General features: G+C 42.3%; 1 protein-coding gene across 4 annotated transcripts in view; it reads right to left on the reverse strand.

Annotated features, from left to right (window-relative positions):
• GLT8D2 (glycosyltransferase 8 domain containing 2) overlaps positions 1 to 13,453 on the reverse strand; it is a 70,494-nt gene that overhangs the window by 11,315 nt on the left and 45,726 nt on the right. For all 4 annotated transcript variants that reach the window (XM_037742824.1, XM_037742823.1, XM_017540378.2 and 1 more), the window contains 2 exons: positions 11,796 to 11,888; positions 2,537 to 2,708 (listed from right to left, as the gene is read on the reverse strand). In XM_037742824.1, coding sequence (XP_037598752.1) covers positions 2,537 to 2,708; positions 11,796 to 11,888 — 265 coding nt within the window. The remainder of the gene's footprint in view (positions 1 to 2,536; positions 2,709 to 11,795; positions 11,889 to 13,453) is intronic.

Genomic DNA, 13,453 nt, shown 5'->3' on the forward strand with positions numbered 1-13,453 from the left:
TTTTTTGAGACGGAGTTTTGCTTCTGTTGCCCAGGCTGGAGTGCAATGGTGTGATCTCGGCTCACCATAACCTCCACCTCTTGGGTTCAAGCAGTTCTCTTGCCTCAGCCTCCCAAGTAGCTGGGATTACGGGCATGTACCACCACACCTGTCTAATTTTTGTATTTTTAGTAGAGACGGGGTTTCTCCATATTGGTCAGGCTGGTCTCAAACTCCCGACCTCAGGTGATCTGCCTGCCTCAGCCTCCCAAAGTGCTGGGATTACAGGCATGAGCCACCATGCCTGGCCTCCAGTTCTTTTTCTTTACTGAAACACATACACGTACATATACACACTTACAGTTAGGGGTTTTGAATTTTCATAAACTAGAATCATACTATACAAGTTATACTGTAACCAGCTTTTTCCACTTAACAATATGCCTTGAGAATCTCCTGTGTCTCTTTATACAGAGTGCCTTCTTTTTTTAACAGCTGGATCATATTTCATAGTTCATTTAAATATTCTTCCATTGGTGGACATTTAAGCACTTTGAAATGTTTTTACTAGTTCACAAATGCCGAAACTAGCATTGTTGTACACATATTTTGGTAATATGTACTAGAATTTTTGTAGTACAGATTCCCAGAAGAGGAAATGGCATGTGCATGAAATTATACATGCATACAACATTCTGATAAATATTGCCATGTTGACCTCACCAAATGCTTACCAACTTATAAAACGCACATTGTGTAAATAAGGAATAAGCATGTCCATTTTCCTGCACCGAGTAATGATGTTCTGTTTAATTTTTGCCAACCTGATAAGTGAAAAATGATGTCACTGAAGTGACATATATGTTTTAAACAATGCAAAAATGTTTTAATTTATATTTTCCTATTAATAGAAAAACTTTGCTTATTTATTTATTTATTTATTTATTATTTTATTTTTGGAGATGCAGTCTCGCTCTGTCATCCAGGCTGGAGTGCAGTGGCATGATCCCAGTTCACTGCAGCCTCCACCTCTTTGGTTTAAGCCACTCTCCTGCCTCAGCCTCCCCAGTAGCTGAGATTATAGGCATGGGCCACCACGCCCAGCTAATTTTTGTATTTTTAGTAGAGACAGGCTTTCGTCATGTTGGCCCGGCTGGTCTCGAATTCCTGACCTCAGGTGATCCACCGCCTTGGCCTCCCAAAGTACTAGGGTTACAGGAGTGAGCTACCACCCCCGGCCTTATTTATTTATTTTTAGCTGAAACAAGGTCTCACTCTTCTGCCCAGGCTGGAGTTAAGTGGTGTGCTCATAGCTCACAGCACCCTCAAGCTCCTGGGCTCAAGGGATCCTCTTACCTCCTGTGAAGCTATGTATCACCATACTCTGCTAATTTTTAAAAATTTTTTGCAGAGACAGAGGTCTTGCTATGTTGCCCAGGCTGGCCTGACCCCAAGCTATCCTTTTTCCTCAGCCTCCCGAAGTGTTGGAATTATAGAAGTGAGCCACCTGACCCAGCCTACAACACCTTTTCATGTTTATTGGCCATTTGCATTTTTTCCCTCTGTAAATTGTCTGGTTATATTCTATGCCCACTTTTGACTGGGTTTTTAAATTTTTTTGTGTTTTTAAATTTTTTGTAATAATTATGTATTTTGGATAGTATTTCTATGTCTATAATACATGTTAAAATTACTTTCTTTCAATCTATTGTATGAGTAGCTTCATTTGTACTTTTCATCATTGTAAAGTTTTTAAATGTTATGCAGTCAAATCTGTCCATTTTTCTTGATGATTTCTGGGCTCAGAAAGACACTCTCCATACCAAGATTTTACAGTTATCTTCCGTTTTTATAATATGTTCAAATTTTAATTTTTTGTTTATTTCTTAATCCAAAAAGAAAGGAAATCTATTTAAGGAAATGTAAGAAAGTAGAGGCCAGGTGTGGTGGCTCACACCTGTAATCCCAGCATTTTGGGAGGCTAAGGAGGGAGGATTGTTTGAACCCAGGATTTTGACACCAACATAAGCAACAAAGAGAGACTCAATCTCCACAAAAAAACTATAAAATGAGCTGGGTGTGACAGCATGTGCCTGTTGTCCCAGCTACTTGGGAGGCTGAGACAGAAGGATTGCTTAAGCCAGGGAGGTCAAGGCTGCAGTGCGCTGTGATTGCACCACTGCACACTCCAGCCTGGGTAACACAGCAAGATCTATCAGAAAGACAGGAGGGAAGGGGAGGAGAGGGGAGGGGAGGGGAGGGAGAAAGAAAAAGAAGAAGGAGGCAGGGGAGGAAGAAAGGAGGGAAGGAAGGAAGGAAGGAAGGAAAAATAAAGGAGAAAGAGAGAGAAAAGAAAGAAGAGATAGGAAAAAAGGGAAGGAGGAAGGGAAGGAAGAAAGGGAGGGAAGGAGGAAGGAAGGAAGGGAGGGAAGGAGGAAGGAAGGAAGGAAGGAAGGAAAGAAGGAAGGAAGGAAGGAAGGAAGGAAGGAAGGAAGGAAGGAAGGAAGGAAGGAAGGAAGGAAACAGAAAGTGCCGAAGTCTGTAAGACACAAGTTACCGTATTCGAGTCAGAGTATTCCGGAGTCCCACTACATAGAACAAGATGTTGGCATCAGTGTTGCTGTAGATGCTATTGATGGCAGCCATAGTGGCACCCATCCTCCCTGCTGCAGCACAAATCACCACAGGAATCTCTTCTTCCAGTTCTTCAGGAGTCTCTGATTCATCATCTGGAAACATCAAAATCGGTGTCTTGGAACATTAAAGAATTTCGCAGTAGAGCCAGTTTAATGCATCTTCCACACTCCTGGGTGAAGATAGCATAGAGTGGAAGAGACTGCTGACTGTTCTCCAATATCTAGTCATTCTGTCTTCCCTTAGAAAATAACTTTGGAATTTTAGCTGGTACATAGCCAGCCACGAAGACTATTTTACCAGACTCATGTGCAGCTCTATGTGATCAAGTTCTGACCAATGGAATGTTAGTTCAAGTAATATGTGCCACTGCTGGGTCTACCCTTCAACGAAATGCTCACCCATCCCCTTGCCTTTCCCCTTTCCCGTTGGCTGGACTGTTGATATGATGGTGGTAGTTAGAGTAGTCAGCTTAGATCACAAGATGGAAGCTACCTGTTGACCTCACCAAAACCATAATATAGAAGGAATCTTGATCTGGCTAATTGTAGAACTGATACATCAGACTTCTACTTGAGAGAGGAAATAAACTTCTATTTTGTTTATGTCACTATTGAAACCATACCCCCAAAGAGTTAAAGAAATCAATGACTGATAGGAATTCTTGAGTTTGCAGGATGATAAATTAGAAAAAACAATTTTTGCTGAAATGATGAAACTCTCTCTGCTTCTGAGATTAAGAAACTGGCTGAAATCAGTTGGAACCAATATGGTCAACTGAAGTTTGCATAGAACAAATTTGCTAATGTCACAGCTTGGATTTTCACCCTGTTTTTCATATTAACTCCTCCCAGATTTGCACGAGACCCATTAGGTAGCATGAAGAAATAACTGTGCATGCCCCAGGACTCTCCAGACCTCCTCTTCCCTTCCATCAATCACCTGCTAATCCCGAATCTACCCTTGAGCCTTTTTAATAAAATTACTGCCTTAAAGCCATAACAGGGACACAGATTTGAGCTGGGCTCCTGTCTCCTTGTTAGATGATTTACAAGAAAACGCTTTGCTTTTCTCAAAACTCAGGGTCATAATGTTGGATTCTAGCACATCAGGCAGTGAGCCCTTTTGCTCATAACACAAAATCTATTTTGGAGCTATTTTACAGGAGTCAATTGGCTAGCCTAAAACACACACACAGTTAAAAAACAAAGAACTGAAAGCTTCATTTGTCCAACAGTCTCCAATTCTTGCCTGAATCAGAATATTCACTTTGTCTGCACTGCTGTAAGATACTAGCTGTGGTTTTCCTTCTTCTATCTCCCCTCTAGTCAAGTTTCTCGAATGCTGACAGCAAGAGGAAGGAGGTAAATGAAAGAGCATGACTAATGCACAAGATGAATAATTAATTATTCTTTTGAGCCTTGGCTGTGATATAAAATACCAAAGCCACATAACATCATACTTTAGTACCACAATACAACTTTCAGCCTTGGAGAAGAATAATGATCTGTAAGTAGAGTATCCACTATAAAATGCTCAACTGATTTTTACTTAAAGAGCGCGCTCTCTCTCTCTCACTCTCTCTCTCTCTCTCCCCCCCCCCACCCACACCCTCTCTTTCCAGATCCTTTTTGAAAAACCTCTATCCCTGAGGTTCAGGGTAGTTCTAGCTGATATTTAATTCAACAAGCATTTCTTGAAACTAACTACCAGGTACTGTGTTTTGTGTAATTTAAGACACATTGAAAATGGCCTCCTATTTCTCCTTCTACTGTGTCTGAAATTTCCATGACTAGAATAATTTTGTTTTCACAATATATTTACTGACATGAGAGAATGCTCATAAGACACTGTTAAGGAGAAAAGAATACAAAATTCTCTCTAGTGTTTGATCCCAATTTGATACATACATATTTGCAAATGAACCTATGTCTATTTATGGAATTATGCATGACTTTGATTTTGTTTGTATTTCTTATACTTTCCAAATTGTCTAAAGTAACCATGATATGGTATGGCTCTGTGTCCCCACCCAAATCTCATCTTGAATTATACTCCCATAATTCCTATGTGTTGTGGGAGGGACCCAGTGGAAGATAATTGAATCATGGGAGTGGATTTTCCCATACTGTTCTCGTGGTAGTGAGTAAGTCTCATGAGACCTGGTGGTTTTATCAGGGGGTTCTGCTTTTGCATCTCTCAATTTCTCTTGCTGCCGCCATGCAAGAAGTGCCTTTCACCTCCTGCCATGATTCTGAGGCCTCTCCAGTCATGTGGAACTATAAGTCCAATTATTACTCTTTTTCTTCCCAGTCTAAGGTATGTCTTTACCAGCAGCATGAAAACTGACCAATACAGTAAATTGGTACCAGTAGAGTGGGACATTGCTGAAAAGATACCCAAAAATGTGGAAGCAACGTTGGAACTGGGTAACAAGCAGAGGTTGGAAAAGTTTAGAGGGGTCAGAAGAAGACAGGAAAATGTAGGAAAGTTTGGAACTTCCTAGAGATGTGTTGAATGGCTTTGACCAAAAGCCAGTTAGAGACATGGACAATAAGGTCCAGGTGGAGGTGGCCTCAAATGGAGAAGAGGAATTTGTTGGGAACTGGAGAAAAGGTGACTTTTGTTATGTTTTAGCAAAGAGACCCGAGGCATTTTGCCCCTGCCCTAGGGATTTATGGAACTTTGAACTTGAGGGAGATAATTTAAGATATCTGATGGAAGAAATTTCTAAGCAGCAAGGCATTCAAGAGGTGGCTTGGATGCTGCTAAAGGCATTCAGTTTTATAAGGGAAGGAGAGCATAAAAGATTGGAAAATTTGCAGCCTGACAATGTGATACAAAAAAAAAAAAAACCCAACAATTTTCTAAGGAGAAATTAAAGCCAGCTGCAGAAATTTGCATAAGTAATGAGGAACCAAATGTTAATCCCCAAGACAATGGGAAAAATGTCTCCCGGGCATATCAGTGGTCTTCACGCAGACCCTCCCATCACAGGCCCAGAGGCCCAGGAGAAGGTGGTTTCATATGCTGGGCCCAGGGTCTGGTGCTGTATGCAGCCTAAGGACCTGGTGCCCTGTGTCCCAGTCACTCCAGCCATGGTAGAAAGGGGCCAACATAGAGCTCAGGCTGTGACTTCAGAACCTTGGCAGCTTCTGCATGGTGTTAAGCCTGTGAGTACACAGAAGTGAAAAATTGGGGTTTGGGAAACTCCACCTAGATTTCAGAAGATACATGGAAATGTCTAGATGCCAAGGCAGAAGTTTGCGGCAGGGGTGGGGCCCTCATGGAGAACTTCTGCTAGGGCAGTGCAGAAGGGAAATGTGGGGTCAGAGCTCCCACACAGAGTCCCTACTGGGGCACTGCCTAGTGGAGCTGTGAGAAGAGGGCCACTGTCTTCCAGACCCCAGAATGGTAGATCCACTGACAACTTGTACCTATTGCTGGAAAAGCCACAGGCACTCAATGCCAACCCACGAACGCAGCTGGGAGGGAGGCTATATCCTGCAAAGCCACAGGGTAGAGCTGCCCAAGACCATGAGAAGCTACTTCTTGCATCAGCATTCACCTGGATGGGAGACCTGGAGTCAAAGGATATCATTTTGGAGCTTTAATATTTGACTGCCCCACTGGATTTTGGACATGCAGGGGGCCTGTAACCCCTGTTTTGGCCAATTTCTCCTATTTGGAATGGCTGTATTTACCAAATACCTGTACTCCCATTGTATCCAGGAAATAACAAGCTTGGTTTTGATTTTACAGGCTCATAGACAGAAGGAACTTGCCTTGTCTCAGATGAGACTTTGGACTGTAGATTTTTAAGTTAATGCTGTAATGAGCTAAGACTTTGAGGGACTGTTGGGAAGGATTGGTTTTGAAATGCAAGGACATGAAATTTGGAGGGACCAGGGCAGAATGATATGGTTTGGCTCTGTGTCCCCACTGAAATCTCATCTTGAACTGTACTTTCATAATTCCCACATGTTGTAGGAGGGACCCAGTGGGAGATAATGTGAATCATGGGAATGGTTTCGCCCAGACTGTTCTCATGGTAGTGAATAAGTTTCATGAGATCTGATGATTTTATCACGGGTTTCCGCTTTTGCATATCTCATTTTCTCTTGCCACTGCCATATAAGAAGTGCCTTTTGCCTCCCATATGATTCTGAGCCCTCCCCAGGCATGTGGAACTGTAAGTTCGATTAAACTTCTTTTTCTTCCTAGTCTTGAGTATGTCTTTATCAGCAGCATAAACAAACCAAAAAAAAGTTTCTTAAGGATTATTCCTTTTGGACTAAATTGTCATCTTATATTACCTGGAGGCTGTGAAGTGATCTGCCAAAAATGCTAATTTGACTATATTTCTTTGTGGCTAAAAGTTCTTCAGTGGTTCCTAAAAATTAAAGCCACATCTTTGTCTGGCACACAAGCTCCCTCATGATCCAGTCCCTGCTCACTTCTCCAGCCTCACCTCCTTCTATTTCAGTAACACCAAACTCCTCATGGTTCCCAGAACACTACTCTTATCTCAGTGCCTTTGTATATGATGTTCCCAATGCCTGGAATGCTTTCAATATCCTTTTCTGCATGGCTAATCTTTACATATTCATTCCAAATTCCAAATGCGGTACCAACATCAGATCCTCTGGGAAGCCTTTAACAGCTCCCTACACAAATTAACATGTTCCTTCTCTGTGCTGTGGCCTTACCTAAGGTTGGATTTATTAAGTGCATTGCAATTTATTTGGTTGCATGTCTTCCCTCTTTCTCCTATTACACTAGGATCCCTGTGAGGGCAGGGATCGTATCTTGTTCATCTCTGTATTTTCAGCAGCTGTCCCAGTTCCTGGTACATGGTAGATTTTCAATAAAATTTGAATAGATGGTGAGTATTAGATACCACTATTTGAGCACTTGCCACAATGCACTGGAAGAATCTTTATGTGTCTGTCTCCTCCACTACACTGTAAGCTCATTATATTATCCCCACTGAGTCTGGCACTTTGGGAGTGCTTCATGAAAGTTTGCTGAAATGAACTAAATGGAATTGATGAATGAGCCTCAGAAAACAGGACTCTTGAGGAATAAGAGGGAAGGGTGAAAATGTTGGGGTAGTGCCTGGCTCCCAGACCCAGGCAGGGGCCTTCAGCAGACAATGGGAAGCACAAGGTAAAAGGAGGGCATTCTCATGAAAGAGGGGACACTCCAGAAGAAGGTCAAACATTGAGTGTCCAGCTCTGCTGCCAACACATAATATTGCCACACTCCTTAGGGGCATCTGCCAGGCAAAGAAACTGAGCACTAACCTAAGCCAAAAATACTGCTCTCTGCCAAAAAATTTCCCCTGGACAGAATAAAGAACAAAGGCACACTGGAGAAATGAGGTGGAAAGGCTTATCAACTGTACCTTCTTCATCAATGCTCCATCCTTGCAGTTTCTTTAAGAATTATCTGCTCCATTATTTGGATTCATTGTACCAACTGGTGCCTGAGCCAACGCATTAAAATGTTGGCTATGGGAAACCATTTGGTGCCTAACAAAAATAGAAAACATCACAATGACAGCAGAATGGACTAGAAATGATTACTGCCTTCATCCCTTCCATAAGCAGCTCTGATCAAGCCACGCCCATTCCTAGAAGAGAGGAAATGTTCTGCTCTCCTAGTACCATGACTCAGGATCCCATTTCAAATAAGAATTGTTTTAGCCAAGTGTATCAGTTTGCCTCTCCCAAAGTGAGACAGCTGTGAGTGACCAGCACACTTATCACAAAAAAAGTATCAGGAGATTACATGGAATGTCACCATGGGGAGATTACAGAGAATGCTGCCATGTTTTACTTCAGCATAGGACTTCACAGGGCTCCTGGACATTAACTTAGAATACTAGTTTTTTATAAAAATTAATATTTAATTATTGAAAAAATTTCAGCCCAAACCGAAGAATATTTGGTAAATTGTGACTGTTTTCTGCAGACCTCTCGCTCCTACTCCAAAAGTTGACCTACATAACAATATATAACATAACCAGCATGGTGTGTGACCCCAAACCCTTCTTCATGTTTACATATTCTAAAGAATATATACCTTAAACACTTATTATTTAAAAACCAAAATGGAATCATACTTTTCAGTGTCTTCTGCAACTTGCTTTTCCCACTTAACATATCACAAGCATCCTTCCATGCCAACACTATGTTCATCTGAGTGGTATTTTATAACACCGATTTAAAAAAATTTTAACACTGAATGAATAAACATGTGATAATGGATCCATTCATGTGGTCCAAATGCTTTGTTTATCTATATAGATGATTAGTCAGTCAGGATGTGCATTTCTTTAGAGCTGTTTTAACAGCTGTTTTGAAACTGATCCACTTCTTTCCCTGAAGAAGGGAGTCTGTGGTGGGATTAGCTGAGTGAATGTGTTGGTTTATGAGCAGGGAGGGAAGCATGAGGAGTGGAGTCAGAAGTTCAGATGACATTTGTCTTTACATGATTTCCTTTTCTCTCTTTTAAAACAGTTTATTGAGATGTAGATACTACTACGGACTGAACTGTGTCCTCCAGAGTCCATCTGTGAATGTCTTAGCTCCCAGCATCTCAGGATGTGTGTTCTTGGAGACAGAGCCTTTAAAGGGGAAATTAAGTTAAAGTGAAGTCATTTAGTGTGGCCTTAACCCAATAAGACTGGTATCCTAGTAAGAGGAGGAAAAGAGGAGAATCATATAGAGGGTCACAACCAGGACTGCAGCACAGAGAAAATGCCACATGAGGACATAGCAAGAAGGCAGCTGTCTGCATGCCAAGGAGAGAGGCCTCAGGAGAAACCAAACCCTCTCGCACCTTGATCCTGGACTTCCAGCCTCCAGAACTAGAGAAAACACATTTCTATGGTCTAGCCATTTAGTCTGTGCTAGTTGGTTATGGCAGCCCTAGCAAACAAATACAGATTAAAAAAAAAATTTACTCATTGTAAGTGTACAGTTCAATGATGTTTTGTAAATTTATAGAGTTGTACAACCATCACCACTATCCAGTTTTAGAAAGTTCCTTTGAGCTGGCGGGTCTGCAGCCAATCTATTCCCACTCCGAGCTCTAGGCAACCACCAATCTGCTTTGTATCTCCATAGATTTTCCTTTCCTAGAAATTTCATATAGATGGAATCATACAATATATGGTCTTTCAGGTTTGACTTCTTTTATTTAGCATAGTTTTCTTTTAGGTTCATCCATATTGTAGCTTGTATCAGTCATTTGGTCCTTTTTACTGTCAAAAAGTATTTCATTGTGTGGGATAAATTACGTGTTTTGTATCCATTCACTAGTTGATGTACATGTGAATTGTTTCCAGTTTGAGGCTACTATGAATTATACCCTATGAACATTTGTATATATGTCTTTGTGTGAAAATCACTCTTTGCAGATGCTCTCTATGTTCATTTAGATCAGATTATACGTTTTTAATTATTTTTAAATGATTTTTTTTTTTTGAGACAGCATCTCACTCTGTTGCCCAGGTTGGAGTGAAGTTGCACAATCTCAGCTCACTGCAACCTCCACCTCCCAGGTGGAGAATCAAGCAATTCTCCTCCTCAACCTCCTGAATATCTGGGATTACAGGAACCTGGCTAATTTTTGTATTTTTAGTAGAGATGGGGTTTCACCATCTTGGCCAGCCTGGTCTTGAACTCCTGACCTCATGATCAACCCACCACGGCCTCCCAAAGTGCTGGGATTACAGGTGCTAGCCACAATGCCCAGCCCAAATTAATTTTTAAATTACAAAATATAATCAGAAAGAAATGCCAGCTTCATCGAAATAGGGAAGTTGTTTTTGTTCACTGTTGTGTTTCCAGTCCCTAAGCATCTGGCTGAAAAAAAAAAGTGAGGAATAAATGTATGTAACACATCAAAAGAGTAACTGTATTCAGAATCTCACTCTATCATCCAAGCTGGAGTGCAGTGGCACTATCAGGGCTCACTGCTGCTTAGATCTCCTAGGCTCAACTGATCCTCTCATTGAGCCTCTTGAGTAGCTGAGACTATAGGCAAGCCCCACCATGCCCAGGTAATGTTTTGTGTGAGTGTAGACAGGGTCTCGCTTTGTTGCCTAGGCTGAGCTGGTCTTAAACACCTAGACTCAAGTGATTCTCCCACCTCAGCCCCCCAAAGTTCTAAGATTACACGTATGAGCCACCACCACCAGCCCATAAGTGTATATTTGCTTGATTGATATAAAAAGTAAATTAGCTGGGCATGGTAGCTTATGCCTGTAATCCCAGCACTTTGGGAGGCCAAGTCAGGAGGTTAGCTTGAGCCCAGGAGTTCAAGACTAGCCTGGGCAGCATGGCAAAACCCATCTCTCCAAAAAATACAGAAAGTTTGCTGGGTGTAGCGGCACACACCTGTAGTCCCAACTATCTGAGGGTGCTGACGCAGGAAGATTGCTTGAGCCCTGGAGGTCGAGGCAGCAGTGAGCTGCTATTGTGCCACTGTACTCCAGCCAGGGCAACAGAGTGAGACTCTGTCTCAAAAAAAAAAGTAAATTAATTAAATTGTAATAAGCAGTGCTTCTTTATTTTTATGGAGATTGACTTTGTGTGTACATTGGAGTTATGAAGGTGCCATCTCAAGCAATTCAACCCCATGAGGGAAACACAGTGCAGCTGGGAGAGAACACAGGGCCAATGGGGGGCCATTTTCAAGTTGAGAGTTACGAGGCTGTCTTGCACTGATGGGAATTTACCAGCAGGGAGAGGAGAGAGAGGGCGGTTTCCATAAGCAAAGTCATTGAGAAGCTCCAAAGAAATGGGGTGTAAAGTGGTACACCCACTGTGTGGTCCAAGAACCCACAGCATCAGCCTCAACCAGGAGCTAATTGGAAATGCAAATCTTGAGGCTCCAACCCATACCTACTTATCCTACATCTCACAGGTGGCCCAGTGCTGCGTTTTAGCAAGCTCTCCATGTGAATCTCACACATGCTAAAGTTTGAATAGCACCAACCACCCTAGAGAACAACTGAAAAGGTGGTCTAGGGCAGATATTCTACTAGCAGGTCCTTGAGAGTTGACCAAACTGACACTTGTCCCTGAACCCAGATATTGAAAGGACCTAGAAGAACACATTTAAACCACATTCCTGTGTATCCCATCTCAATGAATTCCATGTCTGCTCACCTGTGTCATTTTTGGGCACAGTCCCCTTATGTACTTTCTTATACAGAATCACACAGAGGGTCACAATCAGAAGGAACAGCAGCACCTGATTAACTGATATAGAAATAGAAACACGTTAACATTGAACCTGTGAACCCGAAATCACGTGACAAAGTTTAGCATGGTAATGTGAGTAGATGCTTTCCATGTCACATGGAGAAGTGGTGGTCTGAGACCTTTCTATAAGCAGGTAGCATATAAAGAATTAACCTGACCAGGTTTGGTGGCTCATGCCTGTAATCTCAGTACTTTGGGAGGCTGAGGCAGGCAGATCACTTGAGCTCAGGAGTTCAAGACCAGCCTGGGCAACATAGTGGAACCCTGTCTCTACAAAAAAACAAAAACAAACAAACAAGAAAACCCTACAAAAAATAGGGGGGGCGGCGGCATGCATGTGTAGTCCCAGCTACTCAGGGGGCTGAGATAGGAGATTGGCTTGAGCCTGGGAGGTAGAGGCTGTAGTGAGCCAAGATTACTCCAGCCTGGGTGACAGAGCCAGATCCCGTCTCAAATACAAAAACAAACAGAAAGAATTAACCTGGAACACTATTGTTGCTCAGAGGTTTTGCATCTTTACTGAATTCGTATATCAGTCCTAATTGTTTTTTGGTGGAGTCTTTAGAATTTTCCAAATATAAGATTATATCGGCCAGGAGTAGTGGCTCACACCTGTAATCCCAGCACTTTGGGAGGCTGAGGTGGGCAGATCACTTGAGGCCAGGAGTTCAAGACCAGCCTCGGCAACATGGCAAAACCACATCTCTACTAAAAATACAAAAATTAGCTGAGTGTGATGATGCATCCTGTAATCCCAGCTATTTGGGAGGCTGAGGCATGAGAATTGCTTGAACCTGGGAGGCGGAGGTTGCAGTGAGCCAAGATCGAAACACTGCAGTCCAGGCTGGGTGATAGAGAGAGACTGTCTCTCCAAAGCAAAACAAAACAAAACAAAACAAAACAAAAATATATCATCTTCAAACAAGGATAATTTGACTTCTTCCTTTCCAATTTGGAAGCTATTTCTTTTGCTGTACTGTGTTGAATAACAATAGTGAAAGCAGCCATCCTTGTCGTGTTCCAGATGTAAAAGGAAAGGCTTTCAGTTTTTCCCCATTTAGTGTGATACCGGCTGTTGGTCTTTCACATGTGGCTTTTATTTTGTTGAGTTTAAGTGATTCTTCTATGAGCCAGTAGTAATTATAAGTACATGTTCTTAGCCATTATGACACAGTTGCTTCTCAGTTAACTCAACCCCTGGTCAAGGATGATGTGCAGGCCAGGTGCGGTGGCTCACACTTGCAATCCGAGCACAGGTGGATCACCGGAGGCCAGGAGTTTGAGACTAGCCTGGCCAACATAGCGAAAACCTGTTCCTACTAAAATACAAAAATTAGCTGGGTGTTGCACATGACTGTAGTCTCAGATACTCAGGAGGTTGAGGCATGAGAATTGCTTGAACCCGGGAGGCGGAGGTTGCAGTGAACCGAGATTGTGCCACTGAACTCTAGCCTGGGAGACAGAGGCAGAAGAAAGAAAGAGAGAGAGAGAGAGCAGAAGGAAGGGAGGGAGGGAGGGAAGGAAAGGCAGAAAATTCTTGCTTGCCCTGGGTAAACAGTTAG

Source organism: Cebus imitator, unplaced genomic scaffold, assembly GCF_001604975.1.
Source record: "Cebus imitator isolate Cc_AM_T3 unplaced genomic scaffold, Cebus_imitator-1.0 Scaffold8, whole genome shotgun sequence".
Lineage (NCBI taxonomy): Eukaryota > Metazoa > Chordata > Mammalia > Primates > Cebidae > Cebus > Cebus imitator.